A 19,124-nucleotide genomic window follows, 5' to 3' on the forward strand; every position below is an offset into this window, starting at 1 on the left:
TAGCCAGTTGGTTATTCAGAGACCTTTTATGGATCTGCAGGAGTTCTTGAAGTTCTGCAACTCCATGGAAAATTAAAGTCATTACATGTCAAGTTTTATTGATCTGTGACAGACACCATGAATGTTTTAAACAGACTCATTTATGACTTGGTCTAGCAAGGGAAGAAAATGCCCAGTGACTTCTCTATTGTCTCTCCTCCCTTGGTCTTGCACAAAAGGAAGTGGTGTTCCTCAGTTGATTGAGTTCACCATCTGCCTTCTCTCTGAATCCCTCAAAGCCACCAAGACTACCTTTCTCATAGACACTCTCTCTTCTTGTTGCTTTGTGCAACACAGCATTTCTAGATTACTTCCTCCACAGTACAATCAATTCTTCCCCTCCCCCCCTCCACTTTCAAGTTTGTTAGGTGCCGACCTGGCTAGTATAATTGAAATCTTCACCCACGATCCTAATTTTCTCTTCACCACCTTTGACTCACTCCTCAAAGCCTCTTTCTCTGAGAAGGATCTTGAAACCTTCTTCTTAGTGAAAACATAAAAATAGGTGTTGTTTTCAGCCTGAATAGGCCAAAATAGGCTTATACATGTCCTGGCTTGTCCAGACATGTTTTTCTGCTCTCCCTCCTTCTGTTTTGGGGAGAAGCAACTGCAGGAAAGTGGACAAAGAACCTGGAGCCATTGAGTCTAAGGACCCTGGCTGGCTTGCCCAGACTTGTTTTGTTCCTGTTTACATCCTGTGGTAAACAAGGTACATACACTTGGCTTATGCATGACTCATGCAAGACCTATGGCTTTCCCAAATTTGGGTAAAGTAAGCCTATGGTTTCACCTAATATGGTCAGTCTTGGATAACTGCTGTTCTAATTGGCTATTCTATGTCCAAAGGCCCATTAGTCTTGGGCTGTATTGATTAAAAGAGATGAGCAGGTAGCACAATGTGCTCTGCCGTTGTATTCGTGCTTGCTTGCTGCTCTGCTGCCTGCTGCATTTACTCTCTGCTCATGGCAGTAATTCTGCCATTGCCTTCTGCAGCATTGTTTTGTTAAGCTGTAAATTAGCTCTGCTGAACTGCCTGCTTCAAGTTTACCAGGAACAGGCTTTAAACACCTCTGTGCAATAGGCCTGCATAGCCAGTGTGATATTGTGCTGAGATTGCACATTGCAAGACATCCTGCCTACACCTGAAAGTCTCCTGCCAAAACAGGAAGTCCTGGAGGTACACAGATTGTCCAGAGAAATCAGGATAAGGTCAGAGATCATCTGCCTCCTTTCTCCAGTAGCCTGTGAAGTCTGGGAAGAATCAGAAGCCTCAGCAGCTAAGAAAACACCAACCCTGAAAGTGTTTGGGTGCTGTCTGAATTTGTAGCTAGCTCTGTGAGTCAGGAGATAATTTTTGTGAGTAAATACTTAAAGCCTCTTGTAATTCACCAATTGCCTTCTGCCATAAGCAGAAAGAAGCTCCTTGAGTCCATCTAGTGGACAAGCAGTGTAATTAACCGCAAGCAGTGTATTAACCACAGGAACCTTCTCTTCCAGTTCAATTGAGTTCAATTAATGTTATGTTATTGCTAGTTATTTGTTCTACATCCTATGTTATCATCTGTATAATGTTTCCATGACTGTTGCAAGAGAACCTGATTATTATAAAAATTAGTGATCCAGGTGGTGAGCTCCTAAATACCAAAATTAATAAACAATATTAATTTTTAAAATACCATCTCACAATCACTCTGTCACATTACACAGTTTCCCAACCACTGCCCTCCTCTCCTCATCCACTTGGCCCCATCTTATGCCTTTTTTTTTTCATCCAGTTGATCATTCTCTTTTTCCTCTTTTCTTGCACAATTCAAGACTGCTTTAGTCTTTCACTTCAAAGTGTCCTAGTGGTTACATCACCTGTCCTTCTAATGAGCTCTCATCCCCAAATGCATGGAGGCACTGCCATCTAATTCCCACTTTTGTAGTCAACAGGAGCTGCTTTAAGCTGTTTAATAATTTTCTCTAGTCCAATCAGCTTTGACCATGTAAACCCATCAGGTGTCTCAATATATATATTTAACTTTTATAATCTTGCTCTAATCCTTTCCTTTTTTTGGCTTCCATGATGTGCTCCTTTCCTCCATGTGCTCTTTGCCAAATCTGCCTTATCTAGTCTCCAGCTGCAGAACAGGAAAAATCCATTTTTTACTTCCTAGCTTACCCATGAAGTGACTCACATGAAACCACAAATTCAGCTACCATGTTCGTGAGGCTCTTTAGGGACTGTGTGGACCTCTGTAGTTCAAGCCTGCCTCTTCCTACCCAAATTAAAACCTTAAGTCTCTTTCTGTTCAAATATTGAAGTATCTCAAAACAACATTACTAAAATCCTGTTCCTTACTCTTTCTACAGAAACCCTCTTGGCTTTCTCTTAGCATGTAAACAAGCAGTTCAACCTCAGTTTGAGTCACAGTGTCCATTTTGTCCTCAATTTAATTTTCAAGACAGCACTTCATGCTTTCTTCCATCATAACTCTTGAGACATTTCTGCACAACTGATTCTTTAAATGTCTCCTCAAAACGTTCCTTAGCAAGGCTGACTACAAAAAATACTGCGTGTCATAATGGCTGTTATCTTCTTTTTAACCTCTTACCTCATACTGACCTGTTGCCTTTTGTCTTCAGTCCACTGTATAAATTCTTAGAAGTTCTTTGTATTGTGCATTTAGATAGGGCTAATACTGTGACATTCTGGTCCAGGAGTAGAACTCAGAGGTGCTATAGTAGAGCAAACAGCACTGAAGGGAACAGCAAAGGGCAGGAGGACTTGAAGTCACGGCTGTATCTCTTCAGAATGGTCCTAGCGTACTATTCTAGCAGTTAATATTTTTGGCAAAAACACAGATATGGAAAGTATGTCTATGGCCAGATGTGTGCACAGAGAGCTGCCAAAACAAAGCAGCGTGTGCTGTAAGCTGTGCTCTTTTCCCCAGTAATGTGCACAGAGATGCTAGCCCTTACCTTGGAAAAAGTGAAACACTGAGTAAACTCTGCAATCTGCAGCTATGCTTCTGGGGTGATTTAACGGATTGTGAACTGATGCTTAACCAGCTAAGTCATTCCTTCCAGCACCCTTTTGTTGTAATCTCCCTCTGAAGATATTAAAAACACAGTAACCTTGGCCAGGTTGTAGTTGATCTAATTTATAAAACATTTTCTGGGTATTAAAAGCTAAGGCAATGCACTAGTAGTTTTTTAAATTGTGTTAAATATAGTGTAAACTCCCAGAAAGAACCTTTCATTCAAGATTATTGTATGAAGATTTTAAGATTAAAGTGTCTAGATTAAAGATTAATGTGAAGTGCACTGGGAAATTGTTTGATGTATAAGGAGTTCTATAGTATATTAATTGTGCGCTTTTCTAAACTGCCAAAGGGGATTAGATGCCCAATTCTCTAACATGGCTTTGAAAAACTCAGTCTAAGACATTTGTTGTCATATAGAAAACCCAGGAATATTTTCATGGGGAGCTTGAGGAAAAGAGCAATGTGGAGACCCTACGTATTCATCTAGCACTTCATGTTTGCTCCTTGCAGTTTTTCCCTGGTTTGAGTTCACTCTGTTATCGTACACAGGCAGCTTGGATTTGAGCACTACAAGTTCATAAAGCTGATCTGACCCGGGAGGGAACACTGCTCCACCTGCATATGTATTTCTTGTCATCAATTCCATTTCTTCTGTGCTTTCACTTCAAGATAATTCGGATAGCTTTTAAATCAACCCTGTAAACCTTAGTGAAACACACATTAAAGAGCAAAAATAATTATATGTTCCACATGTATTTCACAAAGTAATACTTTCACTAGAGTTTTTCCTCAGTTTTTTTTTTTTTATCTAAAAATTTCAATACTTTAATAAAAGAAATGTTTCACATATGGTAGAAATTACAAGTTTGCTTGTCCCTGAAGTGCTGCAATACAAATAAACTGTTAAAAGCCAACTCTGAATGTTAGTTTTGAGATGTTAAGAGAGATAATCATGTTCTAAAACTATTAGGAGGCAAATTTATTTGAACTTCAAAATCTCTTTGATCTGAAATGAACATGAACTGTGTATGAGTGTTTGCTTCATTAATTTGGGGTTGGCTAGTTGTGTGCATTTTTGTTTGGTTGTTTTTTTTCATGAGATGTCTTTCTAATGCAGCTTATTAAAACTAAGAATGCAACGCTGTTATTTTTCCTGGTAAAATCTGTGGCACTGCCTTCATAGAAGGACAGTTTCTCTACAGAAAGTGTGCTCTGGGGATCAATATTCAGGTTCACAGTCACTCAAAAAGTCAACATGTTAGTGTGTTGCATTCAGAGCTATTTTAGTGGTGTTATCGTTAAACCTGCAGTAGGCATTTATGAAGTAAGGCTTCCATGGGTACTGGGGAAGTGTGATTAAAAATAATCATCTGTCTGATGAACATTTTCCTCTGACTTTTGGCAGGACCACTCATCTGAGTTTGTGCCAGGCTCTACAGGAACTCCGATGCCAGCAATTTAAGGTTCTTCACATTCAATCTCAGTGGTAAGGTCTAAAGATGCTATTGTAAACCACATTAGAATATGACTGTTTTCCACTGTGTTACACTGAAACTGAATCTGTGTGAAAAGTGAATTATTTCCCCTTGAGCAATGCAAGGATAGAGAGATATAAGAACATATATTGATTTGCAAGAGATTGAGTTCGGGACACGAGTTCTGAGCAATTTTCATCAGTCTAAAATCAAGAAGGCCATTTTTATTGTCCTCTCTACTAATGTAACTGCTCTTGAAAGATTTGACATTGTACATTTGAAGAATGTAGCCATTTACAGAAGAACAGTGAGCAGGCTTCACAGAGAAAGTAAAATGCACAAAAGGGAAATGAAGTAGTTTCTTCATGCTGAAAACTGATCAGTAAATTTTAAAATTACAGATTATTTTCTCCTCTAATGCTGCTTTTGTTGTAACTAGTCTGATTGCTCAAACCTTGAGTCAGATTCTCAAATACTGCTGTGAAGGGACGTGATCTATCTGCATGTTAATGCTCTGAATTTCTGATGGGGAGGAAATTCTCAGCTTTTATAAAGGAAAAAAGATGGGAACTGAGTCCTGCCTTATTTTTGCATTGACCTGGAATACATTTCCTAGAAAAGAGTATTTGGGTAGTGTGGAATAGTTCTTTAATAGAAAATTCTGTTGGTATGTAAATGTTGAGCTTTATGGGGAAGAAAAATCAATTTTCTAGGTTATAAAATTACCTGTGATGCTATTTTAGTCAAACTTATTCTCACTGTTATGCCACTTACCACATTAAGTATGTTGGGACCCAGGGAAGTAGGAGGCCAGGGAATCGTACAATGGTTTGGGTTGGAAGGGACCACCAAAAGGTTCCTTTTAGCTTAACCAGCAGGTCTCAGCTCAGCCGTGCTGGGCTCTTCCCTTCCTTGTTAGATTTCTTACACCTGGGAATAGAGATATTGCTTTCTCAAAGATCTTCCAGCTGTGTTCTGCTCTCTTGTCTGAGGACCATTTCCCAGGGTGTTCTATCAAGTAACTGCCTGAAGAGCTGGAAGTTTGCTTTTCTGAAATTCAGGGTCCTGATTATACTCCTTGACTGATTTGTGTCCCTTAGTACTGCAAATTCCATCAGCGCATGATCACTGCAGCCCAGGCTGCCTCCAGTCTTGACATTCCTGATGAGCTCATCTGCATTGGTGACCAATAGATCCGGTACTACATCCCCTCAGGTAGGACTGTCTGTTTCTTGTCTCAAGTTATCATCAAGGCACTGCATTCTGTGGTCCTCCACATGGCATTGATTAATGGCCACTGCTAGAGGAAAGATATAAACAGCCCTTTGACCTCACCCTGGCCAATCATGCCTGTATTCAGCACATTTACAGCAATTTATTGTCAATAGCCAAGTAGTTCACTAAAATCTCTGCTTTGGTTTAAAGTTGTATTCAACAACAATAGTGTTCCTGTACAACCATGCTCTTTTCATACATAACCAAGCATAATAATGTGTTATCATGAATCTTCAAGACAGATTAGATTTCATTATTGCTGAGTAGCTTTTATAACGTTGGAATGTGTTCCCACTAAAGGACAGTATCTCTCTCAGAGTAATGCTCTTTATTAGAAATAAAAGAATACAGCACAAATATCACATTACTTAATCACATAGCCAAGGTGCAGAACAACAAATTACCAAGGCAGCTTTGTAAGGAAATAATGTGATCCTAGTAACACTATTTTGAACTTTTCAAATTGTTGATCCACACTTCTCAATTCTGCATGCACTCTAAGCTGGAGAGTTGAAAGTCAATGATGTTAAGACAGACAGAATCATGGAAGCTAGAAGTGACTGGTACTGAACTACTAGATCCTTTTCTTCTGGAAACAGAAGACAATAATGACCTGTAAAGGAAAGTAAGAGAGCCTCATTTGTTGTGTCCTAACTGAGGCAAATGAAAATCTGTTATAGGTCATTCAAGACCCAGCCCTGTGGCAAAACTCCCATTCAATTCAGCAGGAACAACTTGAGTAACAAACATTTAAGCACTAAGAAATAGAATTGATATTAGAAAAAGTTCTTTAGGATCTAGGAGGAAAAAAATGACCACCTATAAATACATACACGGAGGGAGCAAGTTCCATATTCATGCTATCAGTAAATACATAGCATATGCCTCATAAGGATTAGTGACCTTCAGGGCATACAGATTTCTAGTGCATTAGTTTCACTGTTATGGAGACAAAAGTAGTTCAATATTCTGTACAACTAGAGGAACACTATGTGTACATGCAGATGTGTGTTAAAATGAGAAGAGTGTTCCTTTTGCTGTGCTTCTTTATTTCACTATCCCTTCACACTTCATTTCAGCCTTCATATGGTCTTTGTGTTCGTATTTTATTATATTTTCTCGAGGCAAGAAAGGTTTTCAATGAGAAGTTGATGAATGTCCATGTTAAATTGGATCCCATTTTTTAATTAAGTTCATCTAAATTTAATTTTGCAATTTTACTTCTGTAAACTCATCTGATTCCAGATGTTGAATATGCTATTCCTATTCCTGTTCTCACATAATTGTACCTGTAAAAGATTTATGACCTAGACAGGCATTTCTGAACACTTTTGAGTGTTTTCATCATGTGTTTCATGGATGGCTAGGAACATGAACAATTAGCATCCAAAATACTGTTCAGCTTTCTTTTTTAAGAGGATGTTATTTTTATTTGTTTGAACTTTAAACAAACAAGCAGCTTAAAAGAAACATTTTTACATCATTTCAAATAGAGGGATGTTTTGTTCTATAGAAACTATAAAAGTGAAAAAATAAGTTCTCAAAAGCTACAGGGTACCATAGGAAAATATAACTAAGAATTAACACACTTCATTTAAAGAAAGCCTCAAAAAATTTGTAGAGGTTTGGGCCCTACCCTTTCATTACAGCTGTGATGATGAATTGTTTGGTGCTGTCATCATGTTACTTGAACTTTGTAAACACAGGAAATACATATAGTCAAGTGTTCATTGATCTTAAAAAATCAGAATGCTTTTACTAATACTACTAACATCAGCATAACACTTTGTAGATTAGCCATCAGCACATACTTCTCATATCCTGTCATGAGTTCTGGATCAGTGTGAATAGCTCTTATTTTAAGCATTACCCAGAATTCTCTTCTTAAATCTGCACATATCTAAAAATGTTGTGTGTGACACATATGAGGCATTGTATCTTGAAAGCTCTGCTTCTTAGCAGAGAAACAGATACCCTAATTAAACTTTCAAATAGTATTAAGAAAAAAAGAATACTCCAATAGTTTGGGGATTTTTTTTAAAATTTTTTTTTCTTCAAAACAAAATAATTTTTCTTAAGGTTTTTGCAGATGTAAGCAGTTTTGATATATTGATTTGAAATATTAATCCATGCAGTAAATAAATCCAGTTTCAAACATTTGTATCAATTCATGGCTCACAGGATGCAAACTGCCCTAGGCCTGATTGACAGTCTGTCACTCCAGGTTTTTTTTGGAGGTTTTTTCAGAACGAGTAAAACTACTGGTACCAAGCATCAGCAATGCTAATATGAATCAACTTTGCTGTTTTCTTACTGTATTCCTACATGCTTCCATAATATAATTGCACTAAAGAATTCAAAGGGGTGTTGTTACTTCTGTAGTTAGGACCTGCTCAGTCACCTACTACTTTCCTATTTGCATGAGAAGTACTAGTGTCACAGCAGGCTGTACAGCAGTGTCTTCAGTAACTTTCCAAAGGCAGCTTCCTTAGTCAGAGCAAAATCATAAGGCCTGGAAAAGTGTCTTTTGTTTTGTGCTCAGAGTGTATCTCTCTAGTGAAAGATGACCTTCTAGGGAAAGTCTCACTTATGTAAGTATTAGACCTCGACATCTTTTTCATAACATGTTTTTCTGCCTTTATCTAGTTAATCTGTGCTTTGTTAAAGGGCTTTTCTCCATCCATCAATAGAGGATGCAGTTTTTCATTTTCCCCAGAAAAAAGCAGTGCTGTGTTTAAGTAACTGCAGAGCAAGTAGACCCTTAGCAAAGTTCGAGCAGGGACTCAAATAGCTCATTTCATTTCTAGCAAAAGAAAGAAACATAGCAATCCTCCATTGGGCAAAATGCTTCTGAGCTTTAAAGGCTTCCTGTTGGAGTCTGGATGGGACCCTCTTTGAAATGACAAAATGACACAGCTTACATTATTCTTAAATTGTCAAGATTTGCTATATGTTTGCTGAGATGGTAACCATACAGGATATTTTCAAAGACACTAACTAGAGAAGGTTATGTTAAACCTCCAAAATCTTAAGAGTGCCTAATGACTGCCTGCCATTACAGCTGAATCCTGCTGGGTAATGGGGGAATGCCTACCATGTAAATATAAAGGGGATTACTTAGGAGACCCAGTGAGCTGTGAATTATTGCCTAGGTTGTCACACACCAAAAAAAAAAAAAAAAAAAAAAGGGAAAATGAGTTGTGAAGAGGAAAGAACGTGTACTGAGTTCTGAACAGCACTGTGAGACTTTAGTTGAGATAGATAGAAACTTATATACAGTCTCTGCAAAAAGAGATAACTGTTCTGTCAGACTGCAGGTGCACCAGCTACCCAGTTGCTGTGAAAAACCCCTTAAAGAAACAAAACTAGGTTAATTGTATGCCTGACAAATGCATGAATCAGAAGAAAATAATATTTTCCTGATAACTGAATTTAAGATCTGTATTAATCTGGTTTTCACTGAAGTCAATGGGAACATCTTCACTGGTTTAAATGCGACTTAGTCAGGACTCTTGGGGACTTACATAGTTAAGAGCTGGATTGACAGTAGAGGTGGTAGGGAATACCTTCCAAGTCCAGTTGTATTGTGCATCATTAGCACAAAGCAACTGAACTTATGCATCTGAAAATAGTTTTAAAATGTGTGGCTTAATGTGCTAAAGCTCATCAACTCAATCCCAAACAGTCTGAGAGTCTGTACTGAGTAGTTCTGTAAGGCTACATATTCACAAATCTTTAACAGGTAAACTATGAAGTTCATCCTTCTGTTCCCCTCAAACGCTTCATCATAGACCAGAGCAAAAATCCAGGCTAACAGGATCTGAACAGCACCTTGTTTGTACTGTATTAAACTCATGCAAACTCTGTATCTTTTGTTCCATTGCACAGTAACAGGAAACTACTTGCTCTCACATTTTATCTCTTTATATGGAGTATGTGAGTTTATAATTATGGTGACAGAAAGAGCATAGAAAATGAACGTAACTTATGTCAGCCGCGTTAATTTTTTACAGCTAGTCCCTTTAAGCACATCTACCTGAAACTAATTTTTCCCCTTTTTTATTGTCTTGTTTTTAAAAATTGGAAATGGCTTTTCAAGTTAAAGCTTTCTTCTAAAATCCTGCATTCAGCAGAATAAGTAGCATTTTATACAAGCAAAAGCTGAATGAAAGGGCAAGGCTAAGACCACAGGAAAGAGTATTTTTCAATAGGTTGGTCTTATTTTTCAATGTAAATAGGTTGAGATTTTATTGATTAAAATGAACAGCTGAAATCAACAGGCAAAATAAATGTTATTTCATCTGCATTTGTAGTTGGAGTAGAGTTCTTCAGATCTCTCAGTAATTGTTGGTAAGGACTTTCTCTGCTGAGCTAAGTGATTCTAAATTAAATGATTTGTTTTTCAATATGAATAAGATTTTCTTATCAGTCAGCTTACATGTAATCAACTTAAATGCAGTTTTAGAAAGAGGTGAACCATGTCAATGTAATTCCCAAGACGAGAAATGAATGCCTGATGAACTTCATTCTTCTAAGATAAAAAATAATGTGCTGCTTTAGCTTTCTTTTTCCCTGGTGTGTTTGTTAAGTAGCGGTTATGGGGTGGGTTACACAGCATGTATTCTCTGTGTAATATATACACATACTTATACTGTAACTGAATTAGTAGTGAAATATCTCCAATTATGTTATAAGTTTTACCAATAGAACTGATTAAGAACACTAAAAACAGATTAAAGATGACAAATCAAGATAGTTGGAAAGGAAGATTTGGGTTCAAAAAAAGCCCAATGGCATTCAAATGTGAGGTATAGACACATACTTTGAACCACTGGCTTATTTATGTTAGGTTTCACCTAACAAAGGTGAATGTAAAATAATAACCTGAAAGTAAATCCAGACCCCAGAGAGGAGATAGTTATTTATGGTAGTAAGGCAAAGTGAGGCTGTACAGAAGATCTGATGTGGAGCTGAGCTGAATGTTCTCCATTCAGTGAGATGACAGCACATAGACAATGAGAGATCTTGGAAGGGATTGCAGGCAGTTGTTTGGGTGCCTTCCATACAACGTGGGTTAGTGCTTAACTGTGGATTGTTAAGAGAAATATTAAAAAATAGTGTTTGAGAAAGAGTATAATACAAAGGCAGGTCACTGAGCAATTGTGCGTGACGCTCTGGTTCTTCGTGACTACATGTTACATGTGCAGAAAGGACCTCTTCAGAAACAACTTCCCTTTTTTGCCAAGGTCTGAGCTAATGGCCCACTAGATCTCTGTGTTGTAGAGTGATGGGATGTTACTGTATCCCGTCAAAATGGAATAATTCTTCATTCATGAGAATTAATACACAGCACAATAAACTCATTAACTAATTTCCTTTGTGCTTATAGTTAAAATGCAAACAATAACAAGTAATTTAAACCAAAAACAATCAACAAAACTCTGCTGGTCTTCCAATTGTATCTGTTACACGCTTGTGCAGAATTACTGATGAGAACATATTTAAATATAAATAAATCTTTTATCCTTACTGCAGCTCTACTGTGTTCCTGCAGTGAAGTCATCCACACAGAGCTGCTTATGGTTTGAAAGCCTCAATAGCCTCTTTTATTTATAATAAATATTGCATACTAATGCTAACAATGTCATTGTGTGATGTCTCAATAGAGGATTATGACTTCATGTAATGTTAGCTTGATGTCTCTTCTCTCCTGTAATGGAGTCAATTTTCCATAAAAAGGAGATGAGACCTACTTATTCACAAACCTTGTAACAGATATTCTGTGCACATGCAGTGTAAACCTAATATTAACATGGCACAATGAAGCTCAAAACTGGGAAACACAGAGTTAAAGTTCAGTACTTAATCTACCCCTGTAGACTGTGTACTGAAATGCACTTCAACTTAAAAATCCCAGTTTCCCCCAAAATGGTATTTGAAGTGTGAATTTACTGCATTTTGGGGTGTAATTCTACATCTAGGTATACAGAATCTTCCTGAAATATGCATGACTATAAATAATGTAATCATAAGAAAGATTTTGTGGCACATAACTAGTGGAAAGAGGACAAAATGTGTTTATATTAATGAGCAAAGGGTAAAGCAATCTTCCGTCATCTACCAGAGACAAATGGCACACTGGGGAATAGGGGTCCAGCTCAAACAACGCTTATGCACGTGCTTAACCTCAACTATGGCATGAGCAGGACTTCAGTACAGCTTTAAACACCAGGGGAGAAAAGGAACTAATGCAGTGCTGTAAAGATTCATATTTATATAATAATGTAAAATACTAAGTAAACTACAGCATGGTCATTTGTGCTGCACGAATGTAGGTATCTTCTAATATTAACACAGTACAATTGGATGCTTAGATCCTGAATGCCTTCAAAATAATTTATCTGAATGCTCATGAGGAAGTTCAGGCTAAGATGAAAAGCATAAATCCACCTAGCAGCTAACAAATAATTCACATAACTATCTAAAGACATGTTCAGAATACAGGATTTTATGATAAGTAAAGGGCAGTATATTCCAGGTGTTATAAGAAAAAAAACCCAGCTCTTATTAGTGCAAGTTTTCAACTTAACATGAAAAATAAAACTAGTCAGGAGTTATCCTAAACCAAAACTGAAATAGGAAGTGAATACTTTTTAGTGGAATAGGAAGCAGTTTCAGATCCAATGCTATCATCCTTGTTTTTCACTACTGTACAAAAAGTAGATACCACATTGTATAGGCAAGTGCAGGTGCTGAAAATACATGGATACTTCATACGGGAAAAATAATGCCTGCTACTTGAGAAAGAATTCTCTCCCACTGGAACTAAACCCATTTCCATACTTTCAGCAGAGTATCACTGCTACTTGCAGTGTAAACCTGCCTGATTTGTCTGGAGATCTGCAACATGCTAATATTTTCATCTGTATTACAAATATTCATTTAATTTAGTGATTTTATAGACTGTTAGCTAGATTGGTGGGGTTTTTTATACCACTATAAATTTGGAAATGTTCTACCCATGTCTGCAGTCAACTTCACTTTTACAACAATGCATCTGCAAAGTATTAAGCATTTACTCTCTGTGTTTTTTAAGCATAACTGCATATTCATAACATTATTTGGATATTCCTTTTAGTTTCACTACACTATGTATTCCTTAGGAGTAATCTTTAAACTACAAAATTAGGTGAAATGTGTTGGAATATGAAAATCTGTGAGGATATGTACATGGCAGCCTCTGGCTGAAAGAGATTGATGCACAGAGGACACTGGTTAGGAAAAAGCTGTTACTTTTGCCTGTAGTCACTGCTGGTTAGGAATAAGCTGCTACTTTTGCCTGTAGTCACTGAGATGATGTGAGCTTAGGTTTGAAATGTGTGTGAAATGAGGAGCAATGAGCAGATTGAGTTTCATTTTGTTGACAAGGTGGGTGTCAACAGCTATCATTTCAGGGTCAGTATGCAGTGGTTTTGGTGCTCAGGTAGTGCAGATGTGTTTACCTGTGTTATTTCTTAACTCTGTGTGAAAACAAAATCTTAACTTTGCTCAATTAACTTCAAAAAGATAGATCTCTGAATTTGTGCAGGGCTTATTGTAGCACTCATGGAATCCCCGTAATTTCCATTACCTCCCAAGTAATTTTGCCTTACTCTACTTCAGTGGGGACTGTTCACCTAGTACAGCCAAGCAATGCAAATCTGGCCATAGATCTTTGGGACACTACATTGTGCAGGAGGGATCAGTCATAACAGCGCCGAGAAGTTTTAGTAGGATTTAAACAAGCAAGAGAAATGTGAGGCTCTCAACTTCAGCCACTTATCAAATGATCCTCAATGTATTTATAAAACAGGAAAACCACTATTTTGAAAAAGAAGTCTAAAGCTTCTTTTCCTCTGAGCTTTGCAAATATCTGTATGTACAAATACGATGTAAAAGCTCAATGCAAAATCTGCAGGTTTTAAGAGTTAAAAATGAATGAGAATGGGGATCATATTTCCAGTTTATAGGGTATGTATCTAATTGAATTTCCACCTGTCATAACAAATAAGTGCCAAAACTCCCCATCTTGGAGAGAATTCCCCATTTGTGCTGAGGGTCTTGCCTCTACTGGAGACTGGGTCAGGTTTGCCCCAACCCTACACTGCAGGGCTGGGCTATGTGCAGTAGCTGTTGGCAGGTAGCAGTGCCAGTGCTGGGCTCGGATTACAGCCTGACAGCACAGCCCCTCTGCAGTGAAAGCCATGCATTGAAAGAGTCCTTGTAAACAGATAATTAACTTCATGTTTAATTATATGTCCAAAAATTGTCTGAAAATTGGTGCTCTGAAAATTAAAAACTAATTCAAAATTTTTAGCTGCTCTTGCCACACTCATTAGGGAAATGCTCAAAAAACCTGTCTCTCAGATAAATAAGTCTCTACTTATATACATAAAGGAGCCATATTCAGATTCCAGTTAAACGTGAAGGAGAAATTGGGCAAATCCAATGTTTTCAAATCAGTTTGGTATGTGTTATGAGAAGAATGGAAATGGAAAGGTTACTTTTTCTTTAAAAATATAAAGGAGAAGGAGGAAAGTTGTCCTTCATAAACTGAAAGACAGTGCTTTAAATAGCTAGAGCAGCGATAAGGCAAAGAGCTTCTAAATAAACAAGGCATGAATTATCTTTTTCAAACTCCAAAAGAAGATTGTATATTCACCAGAACCTCTTTAAACTTTATGAAACAGGATGGCAATATATTTTAATTTCAAGCAAGGAAGCAGAGGGTCTTGCTATAACAGAATGCAACTACATCCCCACACAGAAGAAAAATAATATTATGTGAAATGCTTTCACCTTGAGCAAAGAAATTCTATAAGATAGGAGTAATTTTGATTTTGCCACAATAAAAGAACATCAGAATTTGGAATTTGATAAAACTGTTCTGTTGGCTAGGAAGTTTGCCTTTCAACTGTGTTTGATGTGATATTCAGATCATATTGCCAAAATATTTTCTGCCAACTATTTCCATTAAATCTTTTATGTTGCAGAGATTTTTAGTCAACAGAAAAACAAGGACTGGGTTTTAGTTGGAATTAATCATTGAACTTGGAGAAGAGGAACACTGGGGGAGTACTTCACTTACACAAACAAACCACCACGCAAGCTTCAGCCATTTCTGTAACTACTACCCTGTTTTCAGAGTAGTGTAGGTAAAACATAAAATTTGTCTTCCCCTCTGATCTCTCTTCATGTTTAAGTCTTGTAGAACCTATTAGAAGAAATAGATAATTAAAGTATAAAACTCCATGTATTTGCTGCAGCTGCCAGTGTTGTATCAAATCTTTTGAAGTCTGCCTAAGCAATTACATCTGAGCACTTCTTTTGGAAGCCTAAAACATAACACAGACCTTCCTAAGATATTGTTTTCCAACTCTTTCTTCTTTTTTTTTTTTTTTTTTTTTTGTAAATACTATATATCACTAGAATGATAGATTAAATTTTAATCCATTCTGCCACCAAAAAAACCCCAAACCTTAGAAGCTAAACAGGATCTCCACAGAGTAAATGAATGTCTGCCTTTTTTCCCTATACCCTCCAGCATGTCCAAACCAGTCATATTTTAAAATAATATTTTAATTGTTGTTTTTAGTTTCATTTTACTATTTGATTTACATTGTAAATTTGGGCATCTTTTAAATGCAAAGGTAAACATGTATTGCAAAGGTGTGGCTCTGTGTTTTTATTATTACTGTGCACTCAAGTGTATGTAATCAGTGAGCGTAGATTAGCCCTGTAATGAGAGCTGCTAATGTAGACATTTGGCAAGTGACTCTTTTCCATACCAGAGAGGAGAACTAAGGGCAGACTTCTACATGGACTGAGTATGGCAGATATTGCAGGGCTGTTACTGAAACTCTAACTTATAATTCTTCAAGCAAGATCTACCCTCTATCACCAAAAGCAGTGAGGTGTGGTAGTGTTGTGATTGAGATGTGGGAGAGAAAATCCGTGGCACAATTCAAGAAATAGATCATGGTCTGACAACAGGGCAGCCTTTGCTACCTAATGAAGCTGTAGTTCCTAATGAGCTTGTCATCCTGAAGCACAGGGGACAATGGATCTGTGCAATTCTGGACTCTTTTCCCCATTTCACGGAGCGCAGGTCCAACTGGGAGACACTATGACACAGAGGGATGACTGCCATTTTCATTGTGACTCTTTAGTTAAAATGATTTGTCCTCCTGTTTCTTATTTTCCATAGTAATCGCTACCATAACTCTGTGTCCAGTGGCATTTGACTGTGAAAGTGACACTGACGCTAGGGAATATGTCTACAAAAGAAGCAGACAACTGTTGCTAAAGTAGCATCATCCCTAATGTGTTTGTAGCACTCTATCCCCAAAAGGGACAGTTTATCAGCATCAGCTGCAGGCTATCCTTGGTGTGGGGTTTGAACAAGACAGTAGGCAGTGGCCCTGTTTTTCTTGACACTTGTCCGATCAAAAGGACCATGGAGGGTTAAAGTGCAAGGTGGAGTCCCAGGTACTGCTAGGAACTGGTGATAGGGTGCAGCAAAGCGTGCTGATGTTCATTATCTTTCTTTCGTCATGTTAACAGATCCTTGACAGAGGTAGAGATGACTTTGCAGTGCAACACAAAAATCCCAGTGTGGATGCCATAAGTAATCTTTCATCCCAGATGATGTGAGTTTTGCAGGAGCTGCTCTGGTCTGGCAGCACTCAGAAACGTTAGCTTTCCTCACTACTCCCTTTGCAGTTGCTGTTCCTGCTTCAGCTATAAGCTGGCATCTAAGACAGACAGACCCCACACCAGCGAGTTTACTGTACAACTGCAGACAGAAAAAAAACAGGCAAAGAGCAATCCCAATAATATGTTGGGTAGGAAATTCGTGTGCCACTTGTGCAGCTCCTTGATGACAGAATATGCATGACAGTGACTCTTCTAAAACATACAATTTAATTTCTTGCTATTTTGAGGATGTTGGTGTGGCTACCTAAAATTTTGGGGCTGTGTGTAAAAGGGTACCAAAACAGCTAACCAAGCCATTTTAAATCTTTACAAAGTTGATTAATTGCAAAGAATTTCTATCTCAAAAGAAAAAATCTTCCAGCAGAGACATGTCCGCCTTACAAGTACTTACAAATAGAGCCCTGAACTCAAATTACCAACTTAAAAGTTTTACTTCAAAATAAAACATTCTAGCACACGTTTTATTTCCTGAGGAAACTGACTAATTAGACTCTCAGCTAACCTGTTCCAGCTGTAAGAACAGTGCCTGCTGTGGGAAGGTGGCTCTTCTCCTGCAGTGGATGGCTCCAGGAGATGGAGCTGAAGAGCAGCAGGATGAAGGGAAGGACCCCATCTCATTTGCCCACCCACCGACAGGAGCTATGGCTTGTGCGAGCCCTAAGGCTTTAGTTTAAAGAGTAAGAGTAAGAGTTTAAAGAGGTCTTTTGAGGCAGCTGCCCCTGTACTCTTGCATCTTACATTACGGTTTATGTGGCCTGTGTTAAACAGCAGAGCGTAGGTATTTTTAATATAAGGGGGGAAAGCAGTCTAGTTTACTCCTCAGTCTCAGAAGCTTTTGTTTGGAGAGTAGAATGAGGGCAGAAATAAGGAATGCAATGGGAAAAAAAAAAAAAAAAGCCTGGTTATTTTTACCCAGGAATATTTTTCTTCAGATACACAACAAGGTCTTCAAACATCTACTTTGACCCTACAGGGGCAGAACATGTGGACAGGGTTCTTTCAGCTGTCAGTTCTGGTCTTGCACCTTTATGAATCTGGAGAAATCAAGGCTTGAGTCCATAACTAAGAACTGATACTGTTATTTTTAGTTTTGCTTGTATTGTAAGATTCAGATGTCCAGCAGATACAGCAATGCCATGCTAGCACTGACAGGTAAGGAGTATTATTCTGAACAGAAGTGAAAACAGCTGCTCTGTAATGGCTCTGAGTTACCTTGAAACAAGAGCCAGAGAAGATGCAATGTGCCCATAATGTCCCTGTGAGGCTTTAAGTTTGTGCACATCAAATGGTTTTACTCTCCAAAAATTAGTCCTCAGTTAGAAAGAAGAAAGATGCCCTTTTTCACTTTTGCCTAGAGCCCAATATCTTCCAACATTCCATAGCAGCTGTGGCAGTGCTCTGCTTAATGCAAAGAACATCTGGGTTGCCTGCAATTCTGGGAGAGAAGTGTCAAAAATGTCATAGACATCCTTGAGCAAAGAAGAATCTTCACTTTTATTACACAGAAGTGTCAAAAACAGCATTATTGAACATCAGGTTACAATTTGGCATGCAGAATATGAGTCTGAATAGATGTGACAAAACCCCTTCCATAAAATTGCTACTTAACATTTTTTCATAGCTTCAAATTAGCATTTAAAGAAAAAGAACACAGGGGAAGCAGCTAGGTAACCTTGACGATGAAAGATCCTAGCCTTCTTTTTTTGGTGCTTACTTCCCAACCTGATTGCTGTCCACTGAGTGACTGAGATTGATTAAATCATTGTCATCATCAGTGAAATGCACTGCATTGATCCAGCCTCATTCACAAAGCCAGTCTACATGATGCAGCTAATCTGGCATAATTGAAAGTTCCACTTGCAGAAGGTCACTGAGCTGGACCCAGGTCACTAGTTATCATGTTTTTTCTTGGAACAGGGTCGACTCTCCTGAACAAATGCAATGTGTTTATGTTACACTCTTAATCAATTCTTCGTGGTTTGTGTAGGATAAACCCACGCTTTCATGTTTTTATTGAATTTTTATGGTGGACAGGAGATAATTATCACCTCCTTGTGCTTTCTATTTTTTTTTTTTTCTGTTTGTTTCTTAAACTCTGATTAGACCACAATGGAGCTTTTGTTTCTTACTCAAGTGAGTAATAAAAATTCTCCTAAGAAAATCTTCAGATCAGGACAGCAGATGTCTACAAATAAGTGTGGCGGTGTGATGCGCATAATTATTCAATTTACAAAGGAAATAGTTTGTTGGAACAATGTTGAAGGCAATGCTCCACTCTTCCATTACTATATCTCTGTTTCCTACCTTCCCCTCTTTTGTCCATTTTCTACTGTTCCTCCTGGAGCTGAACTAAGTTTGAGACTATGGAGTTAAGTGAACTCAAAGGTCACATACAATCAGAGAACAGAGGAGCTGCAAAAAGACATGCAGACAGGCATCAAGACTGGGTTGTTGGCTCCTTAGTAATACCAAGTGTTTCAGCTGAAACTTCTCTGAACAGAGTCCAATTTCCTGATGAAAAGTTGTGCCTTCAGGAAAATGGCCATCAGGC

At 37.9% G+C, this 19,124-nt stretch overlaps 1 protein-coding gene across 8 annotated transcripts in view; it reads left to right on the plus strand.

The window, feature by feature from the left end:
* The window catches only part of SEMA6D (semaphorin 6D), a 229,377-nt gene that overhangs the window by 87,145 nt on the left and 123,108 nt on the right, over positions 1–19,124 (plus strand). For 7 of the 8 annotated variants that reach the window (XM_064157633.1, XM_064157632.1, XM_064157634.1 and 4 more), the window contains exons 2-3: positions 4,474–4,554; positions 5,644–5,758. In XM_064157633.1, the coding sequence (XP_064013703.1) occupies positions 5,708–5,758 (51 nt within the window). In that variant the 5' untranslated portion in view covers positions 4,474–4,554; positions 5,644–5,707. The remainder of the gene's footprint in view (positions 1–4,473; positions 4,555–5,643; positions 5,759–19,124) is intronic. The other variant, XM_064157636.1, reaches the window with a different exon arrangement.

The sequence above is a fragment of the Pogoniulus pusillus genome, chromosome 17 (genome assembly GCF_015220805.1).
Source record: "Pogoniulus pusillus isolate bPogPus1 chromosome 17, bPogPus1.pri, whole genome shotgun sequence".
NCBI classification, from domain to species: domain Eukaryota; kingdom Metazoa; phylum Chordata; class Aves; order Piciformes; family Lybiidae; genus Pogoniulus; species Pogoniulus pusillus.